Source organism: Myxocyprinus asiaticus, chromosome 7 (assembly GCF_019703515.2).
Source record: "Myxocyprinus asiaticus isolate MX2 ecotype Aquarium Trade chromosome 7, UBuf_Myxa_2, whole genome shotgun sequence".
NCBI lineage: Eukaryota > Metazoa > Chordata > Actinopteri > Cypriniformes > Catostomidae > Myxocyprinus > Myxocyprinus asiaticus.
In genome coordinates this window covers 47,024,853-47,043,607 of record NC_059350.1, presented here as the reverse complement: position 1 = coordinate 47,043,607, position 18,755 = coordinate 47,024,853, and the positions used below count along the sequence as shown (strand labels likewise).

The 18,755-nt window shown below is 39.5% G+C and overlaps 1 protein-coding gene across 1 annotated transcript in view; it reads right to left on the bottom strand.

Moving 5' to 3' along the window:
* Nucleotides 1-7,329, bottom strand: part of gpc6a (glypican 6a) — a 280,019-nt gene extending 272,690 nt beyond the window's left edge. Inside the window, exon 1 of the mRNA XM_051702187.1 lies at nt 6,945-7,329. Coding sequence (XP_051558147.1) covers nt 6,945-7,104 — 160 coding nt within the window. The 5' untranslated portion in view covers nt 7,105-7,329. The remainder of the gene's footprint in view (nt 1-6,944) is intronic.
* Between the last annotated feature and the right edge of the window lie 11,426 nt (nt 7,330-18,755).

Sequence of the window (18,755 nt, the reverse complement as noted above, 5' to 3'; positions counted from 1 at the left end):
AGTAATATCTCTCCATGCGTCTGTGTTCACCTTCTAACTGGCATGATGTCTGCCGAGTGTGCTCTGTTTGTGCAGGGTCTGTGTTGGATAATGAATGCAAATGGATGTCGCTCAATACGCCAGTGCTGGACAAATAGGCCGAGTGCATGCGTGGCACTGATCAAAGCCTTTCTCAGGGGCTCCTGACATTTAGGGGCCAAGATTTTCATTAAGCATCGTGATTAGAGGAGCGACAGAGAGAAAGATAGAAGTGAAGAGTGAGGCAGAGAGAAAGGAAAAGACAGATTGGATCAACACTATGCCCTACACACAGGTGGATGTGATATTAAACATGGGCTGTGTACGAAAACTAAAGGGTCATTCAGACCGAATTTGATCTAGGAATTTATTCTGTGATTTATTGTTTATGTTTGTTTTCTTACCAAATAAAAAATGTTTCCATCCAGTATTTTTATGCAATATTCCAATATCCCCCATGATGCATGTACCGAATACAGGTAGACCGATATATCGGTTTTACCGATTAATCGGTTCCAATAGTTGCTTTTTAGCAAAAATCTATGCCAATAGTTGCTGATCTTTTATTTTATTTTTCTTTATTCCTCTGTATTACACTGTGGCCAGAGCTGGAGGATTGTACAGTTCTTATAAAAGCGGCAGAGGTGAAATAAAAACAATCACCAACACTGATTTGCTCTATCTAAATCTTTCATCATTGACTATACTCATCCATGTATTTATCCTCATATAATCAAGTGTTCTAATGTGTTCTAATATACTGTATACATTATACATATAGTATATTAATAATAACTAATACCATTCTTTAAAAAAGCAGTTCACTTTTAAACATGCTTACAGTATTATTTGTTTCTCATGTATGTCAAATCAACATGTAAATTGCAAAAAAAAAAAAAAAATTATATATATACCTGTGTATATATATATATATATATATATATATATATATATATATATATTATAATAATAATAATAATACAAAAATTGTCCAGCAAGAAATCTGTCTGGCTAGTAATTTTTTTCATCTACCAGACATCTTGGCTGTTAGGCTAAAAGGTTCATTTTGGACCCTGAGCATGTTGATATTAAATATCTGTCTAATCATGATACTAATGTAAAGTTTGTGTAACGCTATGTAATGCGTCCCTGATGACCTTTGTGTTGTCAGGCACTGATTTGCCCCTTGAACTCTCACAACACAAACAAAAACCCCACTGAGATCTGAAATGAGCTCATGAGAAGAGCAACAATCAAACATGTGTGATTAATCAACCGGATGATTTATCAGAGGACAAAGCCTTATTATACTTCTTTGTGTGTGTGCGTGTGCGTGTGCGTGCATGTATGTGTGCGTGCGTGTGTGTGCGTGTGTGTGTGTGTGTGTGTGTGTGTGTGTGTGTGTGTGATTCCAGCTGTATTTCCCAATATATATACTGAGAGACAGGATAAATGTTTTTTGTGTGACTAACATTGGGCTTGGGTCTTTGTTTCTGGCCAGAGTTTGGAAATGTAATCTCATGATTTGGGAATCGTATGATGCATGTAATTCAGAATGTTCTCACACACCCATGAATGTACAGCAGGGTGAAGAGACACTGTAAAACCATACAGTTATCCCTGTAATACAGGGGTTTAGGGTAAAGTTGTAGGGTCATTTCAACTGCAAGTACTGACCTGGTCTCATGACAAGTTGTACAAATAGTACAACATGGCGAAATTGAAAAGAAATAACGTGCAAGTTGGCTACAACTTTTACTCCCACGGAGAATAGTAAACAAACCAACTAAACATTTTATAACTAGGGATGCACCGATCCCCGATACTGAAGCTTTTAGACAGATCGTGTATCGGTCCGATAAGCCCGATCCAAATCCGATACTGTGTGTTAGTCATGTTCGTTACTATCAAGCGCCAAAAATGATGACATAGAACCATAAAAACACCATTAAAGTAGTTCATATGACTTGTGCATTTTATTCAAAGCCACTTGAAGATGTGCAGTAGCTCTGTGAATCACAAAAGGCTGTGTTTAATAAGTAAATATATAGTATGCGCAGCGCCAGCGCGTTAGTGAATGGTGCAGCTCTGTTGACACAAACTCACGCACAGGCTGGTGATGCACTCGCGGATATTTTTAGCCTTCACAGCGGTGTGCAATATTTGAGCGCTACCCAAGAACAGCATCTCAGTTGTAGATGCTCAATAGTTCGGTTCACTTATAATATGTATTTAGAACGGCACCGGAGGTGCATTTTACCAGAATTTGAATAAGAAGTGAATTAAACTACTGTGAACTTGCCTACAACCAGACACATACAGGACTTCCTGGAAAGTTTAGAATGTCAAAATAAAAGCGTGAGGGTTTAAAAAGTGCACAATTTAAATATATTACTGTTGTATTTAAAATTAAAATTAAAAGTAAATAATAATAATATGAATAACAATTTATTATTATTATTATTATTATTATTATTATTATTATTATTATTGTCATCATTAGTATTTGTTTGCCGTTTATAACAATATTTAAGTTGAATGGGTTCCAAAAAATAAGTGTGTGAATGAAAAGTGGAGGTCTTACAACTAAATTTAACAAAAAAGAGATCTGAATCCTTTAAAGTCCAGATGCAAGTTGAAACATTTAAAAAAATATATAATTTTTAAATCCCCTATATCTAAATGACAAATTTCAACTTCAAAGAAAAAATGTTTTTGAATAAAATTAATAATAATATCTAGAGAATAATAACCCTAACCCTACAAGAAACTTTAGAATTATTTTTTTTTTTTAATAATTTAAAATAATGTACATTTTCTGAATAATTTATTATGAAATTTCTCTTGGAGGATGTTTGCCAGATTTAGCGAACTTCTGGGGAGATTTTCTTTTAGCCACTTTGTTCCCAAAATATAGTTTTTATTCAATATATAGATTTTTGTATAAGTTTGAAAATGTTGTTGAAGATATATCATATCATATCATATAGCCTAATAGCGAGATCTGGCAACAGAACGCAACAATGCCTGGCCACTTTTTCAGCCATCTAGGTGTTTTTCCTATTCAAATCTTCCAAAGGGATTTCTTAAAATTCTTCATAAATGAGTTCTAACTATTAACCAAACCATCACAACATTGTGGTGACTCACAACATTGTAAACTTTTATTTGAAGCTAAAAAGTATTTGAAAAAAGACAAAGCTACAAGACTGTGTACTTGACGTCTTTAATGAAGGAATGAACTATAATCCCATGAAGCATTGCGAATTACGTAATCGAATTAAAAAAGGATGGAAAAATATAAAACTATTGATTTAAAGCTGTTGATTCTAAGTATTGGATCATTATATTTTAATTTTAATGCAAAATATTCCAATATATACAAATATATAATTAGTTGGAGAGTGTAGGGATAGACTCGTGTGTATTATGGGAGTGGGCAGTCACTGCAGAGCTCTTTTGGCGCACTTTGCTTGCCACGATTCTCTGATTTGTGGATCGTTTCTTTTCAGGATCATGGGTAGTGTATTTCTTCACCAGTAATGTCACTATCAAAAACGGTTTAAAAAATAAAGTTGAAATAATGCAGACTGTTGGCTTCAGCAGAAGCATATATCATCGATAAACCTCAGAGCTCACGGTAGATCTGTCTTTAAAGATTTATAAGTTATTGTTAAAAATCTATTTGCTTATGGAGAAAACAAATGGGACTTTTTTCTTTTGGAACCAGACTGTTACGCTCTATAACCACAGTCTCTGAATGAACAAGTACCTAAGCAAAATCCTGCCTGTAAAAGCAGTAAACTTAACAATTAATGATTATTTACAAAAGGAAAACCTGTTGAATATTAACCCATTATTTTTGTCAACACAAAACTTCTTCAACCAATTTGAAATTGCATTGCTAGAGTAGTCTAAAACAAGATATGCTGTTCTATTACGCATCAACACAAGGAACACCAATAACAGCAGCAGATACAGTCCAGCTATACGGATACACATGCCACTTGCTATGAAACTGATGGTACACTTCGGGAGTTGAGTCCTGTGAGAATGCCTGCAATGGGACACTCAAAAGACAACACACTCACAGGTGAGACACCAGGGACGAGAAAAGAATCTTATTTTAGAACTGTAGAACAACACGGTTTAATTGTGCAGACATAGGCTACATACTGTAAAGCTGATTTTAATGCGTTGATACACTTTTGTAATTCCATGTTTAAAGGTTCACCTTTACTCACCCTCATGGATGTCAATTGTCCGTGGAACACAAAAGGACATATTTAAAAGAATGTTCACGCTACTCTTTTCCATACAATGAAAATGGATGGGGACCTGGGACTGTCAAACTCCAAAAAGGGCATAAAAGCATCATAAAAGTTTGTGTTCTGAAACCAAATTTAGGTATGGTCACCATTCACCTTCATTATATAGGAAAGAGCAGCTTAGACATTCTGCTAATCATCTCCTTTTGTGTTCCACGTAAGAGAGAAAGATAAATGGGTTTGGAACAACATGAGCGTGATTAAATAATGACAGAATTTTAATTTTGGAGTGAACTATTCCTTTAAAATCTGCAATACGCAGACCTGTAAACTCCTGTAAACCGCTCTCAAAAACATCCAACGCAAGAATTCACAAATGCCATAATCATAAACACGGTATAGTCACTAGTTAGCCAGCAAAAACCTAACTTTAAGACAAATCTAACTGCTCTTTTCATCACATTTCGTATTGTGGGACCAAAAACACATGATTACTGTATTATCTCTTTTCCTGCATGATGCCTCTACCATGGTAATCTGCTTTTGACTGGATAAAACCTTCAAATGTGATTACTTCACAACAGATAATAAAGGAAAACCCCTATCTGTGCCGCAGTATGCATTAAAGCCATTCTATAGCCTTAAGGACTTCATAAATCCAATGCTAAACAGGGACTCTTCCAACTGCGTGAGAAGGCCACCTACTGGGGTTGTTTATATTGCATGTCTGAGATTTTAATTGGAGTCAGTCCTGTGAAAAGAGGCTGTAAACCTTTTTCAGATGTGGCTAAAACTCACTGGACACATTTATGAGTGGAGAGCGAGAGTTTACAGAGCATGTCCAAAGAATAATCCACAGGTATATTAGACTTTTAACTCACACGGGCCTCGTTTTATATGTGATTGAGAATGCAAAATAACTTTCTGTAGTTTTGCATTTTCTAAGATTAAAACAAACTAATAAACATTCAAGTTAAAGTAGCAGTGGAGAACAAAAATTGTATTGTTTACTATAAAGTTGGCAAGTGGTATGGTTACCGAGGTAAACTAAGAGTTATTGTAAAATATTCTCTTAATATTTCTGATTTGTGGTTTTCTGTGAATTTAGGCAGAAAACCTTCTTACTCTTGTACACTTAAAAATATTTTAAGATTTTCTCATTTCAATTTCATAACAAAATTCCAAATAATCTGAGTAATCTTAAAATAATAATAATAACAAATAAATATTTTAATTTTTAGTTATTGATTTTGTTAAAAATTACACAATATAATTTTATGGAATTTTGCTATGAAATTAAAATGTTTTGCAGTTGATTTTTGTGTCTTGGTGGTTTCAGCTAATTTAAGCAGAAAGCCTTCTTACCTTTGTATATATAGAGATCTACATTTACTTTTTGAAAAAAAAAAAACAATAATAATAATAATAATAATAATATATATATTCTTTTTTTTTTTTTTTTTTTTTTGCATGTGATACGACCATTTTAATTATTATTATTTTCAATTCTACAAGTAAAACTTGGATATGCGCCTTGGTTTTAAAAGTGAACCCCTATATTATCTTGAGATATTAATACTATCTTTAATAATAAGTTAAAATGAATGTAACTGGAGATAAACAGATAGTGGTAGGAAAAGTATTCAAAGCTCTCCAGATTGCAAGTCACCCACTTTGTTCCTGATTTTATGAGATACATGTAAAGATCTTTCATTTATGGCATGCGATGCATGTTTCCATCATTATTAATCAACACCAGCAGATATTTTCCTACATTGATTGTTTTAGCAGTTGATTTGGCCATATAACAGATACTGAACTCTCCAACTTTCAGCACGCTCAAAAAGGACTCAAAACTCAAACTCACACAAATGAAGAACAATATCTCCCACAAAAAAAAAATCTTCTGTTGTTTTTTATGCCTAAAATAAATGTATATCCATCATGATTGAAAAACAGAAGGAAGGTGATGTTTTCAAAGCTCTCAAAATTGCAAAAAACAAATTTATGGGTGATGTTTTGAGCTACATGTAAAATTATACTCATTTATAACATGTAAAATATCTGCGAATCATTATTGAGCAACACCACAGCACATAATGCATGATTTAATGATGCACATTTAGATTTACATTGATTTCACGGTTGATATGGCCATATAACTGAGACTTTTTCAAGTTCTCCAACTTTCAGCACGCTCAAAAAGGACTCAAAACAGTCAAACACACACAAATTAACGCTAAAATCACCCCCAGAAATGATTTGTTGTTGTTGTTCATGGTTAAAGTGAGTGTAGTAAGGTATAACCACCGTAATAATGCCAAGTACATCTATCAAGAATGAAGAACAGATGGAAGGGAAAGTTTCTAAAGCTCTCAAAAATGCAAGTCACCCACATTTCTTTCTGAATTCTTGAGCTGCATGCATTTATTAGCCTACAGGCTATGCAACATGTATATCATCTCCAAATCTGCATGATCAACACCATGCAAATGATTGAATGATCATCAAGACTTTAAAAACCAAACTTTCTCTATGTGTATGGGCTGTTCTCCACCCAAATAGGGTTTGTAAAAACTCCCAGCTGATATGCGAGCACACATTCCTCTTTAACCCAGAGGTTGTGATGTGGACATGATCTTGTCATGCTCTCCTCACCTGATATCTCCTGGTGTGGTACGTTATGAACACTAAAGCCTTTGGCTGTGTAAGCCTGGCGCATGTCGCTGCAGCTGCGCGATTTTACATCCCCAGCACATGTCAGCGATAATAGAAGCGATAAAGAACAAATGAAACCCACGACAGGTGTCTTCCACATCGCAAATCCTCCTGTGCGCAAAATCCAGCCGACGCGTAAAAGCGCAAAGTGCGCGGGATCCGTGGAGAGAGAGAGAGACGCGCTCAGCGCACCAGGTTGGGAAATGTTTAAATCATTCAGTCGTTCCTAAATCACGCCTTCTTTCGGATCCACCACATAGCAGAAGTCTCCAATGGATCCTCTTAGAATAAACGCGCTTCTTGTAATAAAAGCAAAACCTCCAGATTCCAGTTATCTGGAAGAGAGCGGGAGCTGCGCGCTGAAAGTCTCTCTCTCTCGCTCTCTCTCTCTCTCTCTCTCTCTCTCTCTCACACACACACACACACACACACAGATAAACCCAGTGGCGCCGCGTTGAGGAAAACACGGACTGGATTATCGAGCGCTGATCGAGTTTTGCCTGAGGAAATGCATGATGGATTAGGAATCATAAAGCCCTGTTTTAATACAACGACTTCACTTCACAGATTTCAGGGTCTAATTTCAATTTTAAAATATAACAAAATAAAATAACAATAGTGTAAATTCATAAAATAAGGAGTATTATCAAGTAACCAGTGCAAAATATGTAAAATAATAATAATAATTAAAAAAAAAACTATGTAAAATAACAATAATGCAAACTAAGTAAACAAGTACTATTAACAAGTAAAATAGTGTTTGTAAACAAGGAAAAATAAAATGCATAATAAAATAAAGTTATAACAATAATGCAAATGGAGTAAAAAGAATAAACATATTAAAGAAAATTAAATAAAGAAAATTTAAAAAGAAAAAAATACAGTAAAACTAAAATAAAAATAACTGAGTATAATGTCATGGTTACTTGTGTAACCTCCATTCCCTGATGGAGGGAACGAGACGTGTCAATGTAGTGACACTAGGGGTCGCGCTTGGGAGCCCGAGACACCTCTGGTCTTTGATAAAAGGCCAATGAAAATTGGCGAGTGGTATTTGCATGCCACTCCCCCAGACATACGGGTATAAAAGGAGCTGGTATGTAACCACTCATTCAGGTTTTATGCTGAGGAGCCGAGACAAGGTCCGGCCATTTCAGCGGGTAGTTCAGCGTTGTGGCAGGAGGGACACAACGTCTCATTCCCTCCATCAGGGAACGGAGGTTACACAAGTAACCATGACTTTCCCTATTTGTCACTCACTCGACGCACTAGGGGGCCCTATATGAAATGCCACAACTGGCTGAACTGTGTTACGTGAACTGGCGGTGTGAGGCGGGCAGACCACTGTGTGCCTCGTAGCCAGCACACCAGGTCAACACGTAACCTCCCCCAACATAGTTATGAGTGTCGAACGGCCCTTTGGGGACAAGTCGACTACCCAAAAGATAGAGCCATCTAACCCAGTCATGGCCTCTTTTCCCCTTCTCTTTTTCCATTCCCTAAAAAAGAAGGGGGATTATCCGACACCGCGGAGACCACACCTCGCCCAAAGGGGGGGGGGGGGCATTTAAGTGGAAAAATACATCTCATGTGGAGAGTCTTCAAGGTAGATCCTACCCTAACGGGGGAGGAGTTACTACAAACATGGAGACTGGGGCAGAGGGGATCTGCCCAAGGGAGACACAGTTTGCCAACAGGGAAACAAATTAGCGGAAGATATACATCGCATGGGGTTAGCCTTACAGGGAACCGCCATATGCGGAGCACCTACCCCAGAGCAGGACTCTTAGTTAGCATGTGTACTGGGCCAGCAGCGAGTCTTTCCAAAAACTCGACTGCCACAGGGCTTGGAGGAAGTCAACCAGGGAACAAAGTTTGTGAACACTACTGGGAATTAATGGCGCACATCTTCAGCTCAAAAGGAGGTGGAAGGCGCTATGTGCAAGTGATACACCCGGCCGGCTATCCCGGGCTTATCCGCTTATATTGCGTGCCACTACCTGGGATGAAACCAGTTCCACCCGGAGGTTGTAGAAAGAAGGTCCTTCCTCAGGGGAATTTGCCGGGGGGTGGGGGGGGGGCTGTCGCGAGGAGCGTGAGGTCCGAGAACCACATCTGGGTGGGCCAGTAGGGTGCTAACAGGACGACCTGCTCCTCGTCTTCCCTGACCTTGCACAGGGAGGCCTCGATCAGGGCGTACCAGAGCGGGCAGTGGGAGGATTCTTGGGAGGCAAACAGGTCCACCTGTGCCCATCCGAATCGACTCCAAATCAGCTGGACCTCCTGAGGGTGGAGTCTCCGCTCTCCCCTGAGGGTAACCTTCCATGACAGCGCGTCCGCTGTAGTGTTGAGGTTGCCTGGGATGTGAGTTGAAGTGCTGCTGACTCCAGAGGAGGAGACGGCGGGCGAGTCGTAACATACAACGAGAGCGCAGACCGCCTTGGTGGTTGACATATGCTACCGTTGCCGTGTTGTCTGTCCGAACTAACACGTGCTTGCCCTGGATCAACAGCTGAAACCTCCACAGGGCGAGCAGAATTGCCAACAACTCGAGGCAGTTGATGTGCCAATGCAGTCGCGTGCCCGTCCACAGGCCGGCGGCTGCGTGCCCATTGCAAACAGTGCCCCAGCCCGTTTTGGAGGCGTCCGTCGTGACCATGACACGCATGGAGACCAGTTCTAGGGGAACACTTGCCCGTAGAAACGAGAGGTCGGTCCAAGGGCTGAAAAGACGGTGACAGACCGGCGTGATGACCACGCGATGTGTCCCGTGGCACCATGCCCATCTCGGGACTCGAGTCTGAAGCCAGTGCTGAAGCGGGGTGGCTACCGCTGAGGATTCCATATGCCCCAGGAGCCTCTGAAAAAGTTTCAGTGGAACCGCAGTTTTCTGTTTGAACACCTTCAAACAGGCCAGCACCGACTGGGCACGCTCGTTCATAAGGCGTACTGTCAAAGAGACTGAGTCCAGCTCCAAACCGAGAAAAAAGATGCTCTGAACTGGGAGGAGCTTGCTCTTTTCCCAGTTGACCTGAAGCCCTAGTCAGCTGAGGTGTGAGAGCACCAAGTCCCTGTGTGCTCACAACATTTCCCGAGAGTGAGCTAGGATTAGCCAGTCATTGAGATAGTTGAGAATGCGGATGCCCACCTCCCTTAACGAGGCAAGGGCTACCTCTGCGACCTTCGTGAAGACGTGAGGAGACAGGGATAGGCCGAAAGGGAGGTCTTTGTACTGATACGCCTGACCCTCGATTGCAAACCGCAGGAAGGGTCTGTGTCGAGGAAGGATCAAGACATGGAAGTACGCGTCCTTCAGGTCTACTGCCGTGAACCAATCTTGATGCCGGACGCTCGCCAGAATGTGTTTTTGCGTTAGCATTTTGAACGGGAGTGTAAGGCCCGGTTCAGTACTCGCAGGTCCAAGATTGGCCACAACCCACCACCTTTTTTCGGTACGATGAAGTAGGGGCTGTAAAAATCCTTCTTCATCTCGGCCGGAGGGACAGGTTTTATCGCGCCCTTCCGTAGGAGGGTAGCGATCTCCGAGCACAAGGTAGCAGCATTTTCGTCCTTGACCAAGGTGAAGTGGATACTGCTGAACCTGGGCGGGTGCCTGGTGAACTGAATCGTGTAGCCGAGTTGGATGGTCCGGATCAGCCATCGTGACGGATTGGAAAGAGCAAGCCACGCATCTAAGTTCCGCGCAAGGGGGACCAAGGGGACAACGTCGTTGGATGTACCGGCCGGTGGGCTGGGCCAAAGGTGCAGGAGCCGGTGCAGTCACCGCAGGGGGACGCCCTTGGCAATGAGCAGACAGGGTGTGGGATCTTGTGCCACGCCGGGGCAGGATGTGCCGGAGAGCCTCCATCTGCTGCTTCACCGCCGAGAACTGCTGGGTAAAGTCCTCGATGGTGTCGCCGAATAGGCCAGCCTGGGAAATGGGGGCAGCAAGAAACCGTGTCTTGTCGGCCTCACCCATCTCGACCAGGTTGAGCCAAAGGTGGCGCTCCTGGACCACTAGTGTGGTCATCGTCCGCCCGAGAGACTGCTCTGTGACCTTCGTCGCTCGGAGAGCGAGATCGGTCACCGAGCGCAGGTCCTGCATCAAATCTGGGGCGGAACTACCCTTGTGCAGTTCTTTCAACGCCTTGGCTTGGTGGACCTGCAGGAGAGCCATGGCGTGCAGGGCAGAGGCGGCTTGTCCAGCAGCGCTGTAGGCTTTAGCCGTCAGGGACGACATGAACCTACAGGGCTTGGACGGGATAGGTGCACCGCGAGCATCTTATCCACCTGGGGAATCGCCGTATAGCCCCTGGCTGCCCCGCCATCGAGGGTAGTGAGGGCGGGGGAACTGCGGAATCGGGGCTGGGCAGTAAAAGGTGCCTCCCACGATTTCGTCAGCTCCTCGTGCACTTCCGGGAAGAAAGGCACTGGAGCTGGGTGCGGCTGCTTTGAGCGGCGCCACGAACCCAGGAACCAATCATTGAGCCGTGAGGGTACAGGGGAGAGTGGATGGTTCCACTCTAACCCGACGCTTGCGGCCGCCCGGGAAAGCATGTCCATCATTTCTGCATCAGCCTGTGACTGGGCAATCGTCCCCGAGGGGGGAGCCCAGCTGAGGCTTCTGCGTCCGACTGAACAAGCCCGCTCTCTGATGCTGCGCTCGAGAGCTCATCATCTTTGCGGGCTCCGAACAAGAGGCCAGACTCACCGTTAGACAAGCCGGCGGACACATCCGGAAGCCCGACTGGGGCAGACGAGCATGCTGGGGAATGGGAGATCCACGGGGGGATACTCGGCAAAGGCGATCCCATTGGGGTCCCCAAATCGCCCCCAGTGCTAGCCGCGCTGGCCTCATACCCGTAGGTAGAAGGACCGAGGCGGTTTTCTTACGAAAGCAAGCCACGACCGCAACGTTGCCATGGTCATGTTCTCGCAGTGAGAACATGAACCATCCACAAACGCTGCCTCCGTGTGGGTCGCGCCCAGACACGAATGACAGCGATCATGACCATCCGAAGTTGTGAGATAACGACCGCAACCAGGAATAACACACAATCGGAAAGGCATCTTTAAAAAGGCGCATCTTTAAAAAGATGTTCCGTGTGTGCCGCTCTTTTAGAGAAATATACTCTTTTAGAGGAAAAAGCTCTTTCAGAAAATATACTCTCTTTTTTTCTGCCGAAGCGCCCAGGGGTGTTCTCTGCAGTGCACCAGTGCAGAGGAGGGAGAAGCCACTGAAATGCGCCGTCAGATCCAGCAGAGGTGAATGAACAGTAGAAATTCAGCTCAGTGAGCATGACCATTCGGCTCCGAAGAGAAAATCTGAATGAGTGGTTGTATACCAGCTCCTTTTATACCCGTATGTCCGGGGGAGTGGCATGCAAATACCACTCGCCAATTTTCATTGGCCTTTTATCAAAGACCAGAGGTGTCTCAGGCTCCCAAGAGTGACCCCTAGTGTCACTACATCGACACAATGTCGAGTGAGTGACAGATAGGGAACACGTAGTATTATCAAATAAAACCAAGTAAAATAAATAATGCAAACTGAGTAAACAAGTAGTATTAAAAAGTAAATAGTGTAAAATAAAATAAAATGAAGTACTAAATAAAATAACAACAATAATGCAAATAGTCAAAAAAATATAAACAAATAAAACAAAACACTGTAAAATAAGGGAAACTAAAAAATAATACAAAATGACTGAGCAAATAGACGTAACACGTAGTATGATCAAATTAAACCATGTAAAATAAAACAAATGTAAATAATATACAAAGTAGTAATTATTTAAACTGAGTAAACAAGTAGTATTAACAAGTAAATATGGTAAAATAAAATACAAAATAAAATATAAAAAAAATGTGAATGGACTAAAATTAATAATAAAACAAAACAAAATATTGTGAAATAAAGAAAATGTAAAAATAAAAATAAATAAAAAATAACTGAGCAAATAGACGAAATGTAGTATGATCAAATAAAACTATGTTAAATTAAACAGTTAAATAAATACAAAATGATGTACAAATAATGAAAACTGGGTAAACAAGTAGTATTAACAAGTAAATAGTGTAAAACAAATAAAACAAATTAAAATAAAGTACTAAATATAATAAAGAAATAACAATTATGCAAATGGCCTTACAAGTATCAGAAAATAAAATAAAATAAATAGAAATAACTGAGCATATATAAACACGTAGTATGATCAAATAAATCCATGTAAAATGAAACAATTTGAAATAAAATACAAAATAAAGTACAAATAATGCAAACTGAGTATTAACAAGTAAATAGTGTAAAATAAACAAAGTAAAATAAAATACAAAATAAAGTAATAATGTAAATGGACTACAAGTATTAATAAAACAAAACTGTAAAATTAAGGAAATAAAAAAATGAGTTAATTCATTAAAAATGACACAAAAAAATGCGTTTTATTTAAAAGGCATTCAAGTCTTTTAATGAAAAAATAAATAAATAAAAAACTCTTCACAATAACATCATCAGAACAACACCATGTTGTTCACAAACTTCATTTGTGAGGTGATGTTGTGCAGTTTAATATGATAATGTTGCAGAATATTATATATTATAAATTAGATATTATAAATAGGACATTCTATCTCTCATATACATAGATCAACCACACAACCCAGTGGCCAAATATGAGCACTGGAAAAAACATGGACTGGATTCACGAGCTTTGATGCAGTTTGCTTCAGGAGCTGCTCTCAAATCAGCTTCATCATGTTCTTCTCATTTTAATGCAAAGAGCCATTTACAAAAAAACTTTTTTGAGAAATTCTGATTTCAATTTAGAGTAATTTATCGGCATAACCAAAAAATGTGTAGACCTATAAAGCAGTTCATGTTGTAGTCCAGAAACCCAAGAGAATTGGAATATTCGAGCAATGAGTTTCCGCTGGATTTTTGAAGGTTTATGAGTTAAAATAATCATATTTTATTTACGAGTAAAATAAGATCTGTGGTAAACATTACTTGAAGAACCTTAGAAGTTTTGTTCTACAACACAGTGAATTTTTAAGCCGCTGTGTCTTTAAAAATGTATGTTGCTAACAAGTTGCTAGATAAGGACTATAACAGTTTTCTGTTTTGTTAGGCATGTACACTCACATGCTTGTGGTAGTTGTAGTCCTGATCTCATTAGCAACATACAACGCTTCAAAATTCACACTAGAAAAATGACTGTGTTGTAGAACCACACGTCTAAGTAACTAAGTAAAAAAAATGGTAAAATAAAATAGTGCAAATGGATAAAACATCTAGTAAACATACAAAACAGACTAAACAAATAGACTAAAAAAGCAGTATTAACAAATACAAGAAAACAATAAAGTAAAATAGAATTAACTAATTTAATTAACAAATTAACCGACAAAACAACAATGCACTGTAGAATGCACTATAAATAAATAAATAAATAAAGATCAAACAATACATCTTTATTTTGGTGCATTTTCATTAAAAAAAATAAGTTCTCAAAATTATATCAACTATGTCGAAAGTTTTAATTAATTTTTTGAATGCTGTGCAATAATCCAAATGCTGCGAAATAAACTACATGTTATTTATATGATCAAAAACACTACCTCTAATTAAAAGTGATTTCACTGCAGATAAAGAAAGAAAGAAAGAAAATGTTCATACATATATGCATAACATCAATATCAAAGTCTTTCCTCAGTTGAAATTCTAGCTGGTGTGGTTGTGACTGTGCCAGCCTAAGGCAGACTCTCCTCTATGAGTCACTACACAGTCAACTATTGAATCTAGTGTAATAACCAGCAGTCTCTTTTATAATGTGCCTCTGACTTTTCCAGGTCACTTTATTATAACTTGTTAAACTGCTGAGGGCGTTATAAAGTTCACCTTTTGCATGTGCAGATACGTAAATAGACTTCCCTGGCATATTAGGCTATGCTATTTTCTTGCATATTGTGTTAAAGTAAAAGTCATATACTCATAACTGCAATATGCATGCATTGTAATAAACTCAGCATGTATCTTGGCTTTATGAATCAAATGCATAAAGCTTCATGTTTACTCACACTTGATATTAACTGTGCTGTTTTTGGCACCATTTGGAGTAAATTCTAGAGACTGTTGTGTGTGAAAATCCCAGGAGATCAGCAGTTACAGAAATACTCAAACCAGCCCGTCTGGCACCAACAATCATGCCATGCTCCAAATCACTAAGATCACTTTTTTTCCTCATTCTGATGGTTGATGTGAACATTAACTGAAGCTCCTGACCTGTATCTGCATGATTTTATGCACTGCTGAAACACTATTGGCTGATTAGATAAACAACAGTCTCTAGAATGTACTCCGAATGGTGCCAAAAACAAAAAACATCCAGTGAGCGGCAGTTCTGTGGACGGAAATGCCCAGTTGATGAGAGAGGTCAACAGAGAATGGCCAGACTGGTTTGAACTGACAAAGTCTACGGTAACTCAGATAACCGCTCTGTACAACTGTGGTGAGAAGAATAAAATCTCAGAATGCTGTTCTGAGATGCTGGTTGGCGCTGTTTTGGTGGCATGAGGGGGACCTACACAATATTAGGCAGGTGGTTTTAATGTTGTGGCTGATCGGTGTATACTAGCATGCATTATTTCATGCCATGTGCTCTGTTGTATACTGCACATTGTGTTAACTGTAGTAGGTCATCCGGGGATTGCATGCATAGCGAAAAGTTGCACACTACACACAATATGCATATTATTTTCTGCAGATATTATGGCAGTATGCAATTTCGAACATAGTTACACACTCCATCAAATTCTAATCTACATTGAAATATAAAAAGAAAGAAATATTCAACAATGAAACAAATATGCATATCACTTAATTGCAATTAAACTTCATGAATGTGTGTGGTTTATGCATCATCCATGTGATAATGCATTATATACCTGAGCAACGGCGAGAGTTTGAAACCCATAGGCCAGGAGCAGTGCTCAGCATCCTGAAGATGGATTACACTGTGGTTTTCACCACATGGAAGGTCAGTGTGTGTGTGTGACAGGAAGCAGTGTGCTGTTCTGCCTGTTGTCTCAGCAACACGTGTCTCCTCTGGGGTTGCTCGCAGTGGCTCTGAAATCGCAGACACATCAGTGGCAGAAAATAAAAGCACTCGAGTCATCTCCTGAACAAATACTGTGATTCTCACTTATTTATTCTCTCACTTTCATTTACCAGTATTTTACCTTGTAGCACAGCGGAGCATAGAGAATGTGCCTGGGAAATGGTGCAGGCCAGATTTGAACCTGCATCCATGTGAGAGCATCACAGCTCCACATGCCACAACTCAGTGTGCTAACCACTGCAACACAGCTCCGACAGATGCAACTCATTTAAAGGGCTTATTTCAAGAGGAATTCAATCCAAGAGTTCATTGCTCTACAAATACAAAATGTAACTTTCAGAACTCAAAACTTCCTTCACAATTCAAAAAGACTTAAAGCGGGAAAAACGGCTCATTTTCTAAACTTTTTGACGTCAAATACATTTGAACACATGACCGCTTTGGTGTTCAGAAGCAGGCAATAAGGAAAAAGCAGGATAAACACCAGAAGAACTAACTATCAGAGAACAATAAAAGTAAAATGTGATGAACTTCATCAAGCCTTCTGCTGTTTCTGGCTGTGTAGCACCTACAGCTCTGCAGATTCTTCTGAAGAATCCCAACATATTTTAAACAATTTTAGTTTGAGTGGCACATTTCAGCACATTTGTGAATCTGTCACAATATATTGCAGCTTTACAAAGAGGCTGCTATTGAAAGATAGGGCAGATAAAAACTATATTGAATCCAGCAGCAAACCCGTAGCCCGGCAGTAAGCGCTGTTACTCATTATACATAAGAAAAGGGTTTGCATAGTCTTAAAGGAACAGCAACTGAAAATGGCATGTGTAATTCTGAGAGTCAGAGAGTGGGTTGAATATATTTGTGAAAAATAAAAAAACAATTTATTTTTAAAGGGAGACATTTTTTTTTTTTTTTTTACATTACACGTGGACCTAAGGAAAGAAATAAAAAGTGTAAAAAACTAGAGCTGTGAAAGTTAATGGGTTAACACATACGATTATTTTAAAAAGTTGAATGCGTTCATTTTTCGTAATCATGTTTAACACATTTACCGTTAATAAAGTACAAACCAGCATAAAAACACTGGTCTGAGTATGGCAGAACCTTTGCGATGTGTCGATGTGTCCACCCAGAGTCATTACACTGACACACACACCACAACACACACAACAGCCGTGTCAGAGATCAAATGATGGAGAAAGGACCTCTTAAAGCTATTTATTGTATAAAACAAGCCCAGATGGGACTTGTGATAGAAATCAAGTATTTCCAGCCTATGTAAGGTATATTTTAATTACCACAGAAGCACGTCAACTCTTAACTATCACAAAAATACAGAATGAGACGTTGTTTGCGAGCGCTTTTCACGTGGAGTTCAAAGTGGTGCTTGACGCTGGCGTTGACACCCTGATGCGAATCATGAACGCAGCTTCATCATTGCTGTAGTCACAGTCTGTGCAGGATGAGAGTTTAAAGGATTTTGCAGTGCAGTGAATACTCAACCTATGTGGGACTAGTTCTTTCAGTTAGTCAAACTCCCACTTAGACTTTGGGAAATGTTTAGGTTTTGTGTGGATGACTGAAAAATACATCTGGATGAAGCATATTTTGTCCACTCATGTTTATAAAGATATTGCGATTAATCGCGATTAAAAAATAATTTCATAATAAGTGTGAAATATGATTTTTATTTTTTTATTTTGTGTTTGCACTTCTTTATCTCTGTGTTAGTAAAAGATTGAGTAATTTTGAAGATTTCATAGTAAAATCTCAAGTGTTAGCTTTCTAAAGATACCTTGATTATGTGTGTAGTCAGAGGGACTCATGAGCAGTAAACCTTTTATTTTGGGTATGTCATTTACCCCAGTCCTCACCAAAGTAGGGGTGCCAGGAAACAGGTTAATCGTGATTAAATATTTTAACCATTAGACAGCCTTAAATGTAATGCATTTTAATTTTCTGTATTGTTATTTTTTTTATAATATATAATTTATTTATAATTTAAATATAACTATTTATAATTATTTAATCATTATATATTTAATTATTGTTATCTGAGGGGCGTTCTCAACTAATATTTATGTATGCGATTCATTTGATTAATTAATCGACATACCATGTAATTAATTTGATTACAATTTTTATCAATTCCAGCCAGGTCTCCTAAGCAACCAAATTTGCCCGGTTGCTAGGGAGGGTAGCGTCACATGGGGTAACTTCCTCGTGGTCGCTATAATGTGGTTCTCACTCTCGGTGGGGCGCGTGGTGAGTTGTGCGTGGATGCCGCAGAGAATAGCATGAGCCTCCACATGCGCTATGTCTACACGGTAATGCGCTCAACAAGCCATGTGATAAGATGCGCGGACTGATGGTCTCAGACGCGGAGGCAACTGAGATTCGTCCTCCGCTACCCGGATTGAGGCGAGTCACTACGCCACCATGAGGACTTAGAGGGCATTGGGAATTGGGCATTCCAAATTGGGGAGAAAATTTGAAAAAATTTTAATCAATTGACAGCCTTAAGGATATTGTTACATATTGTTTTATTTTCTTTCCTAAGAAGGAAATAAGTGGATTTTGACAGGAAAAGAAGTACATCTAGTGTAACATTTCAGCACTTTCAAAATAT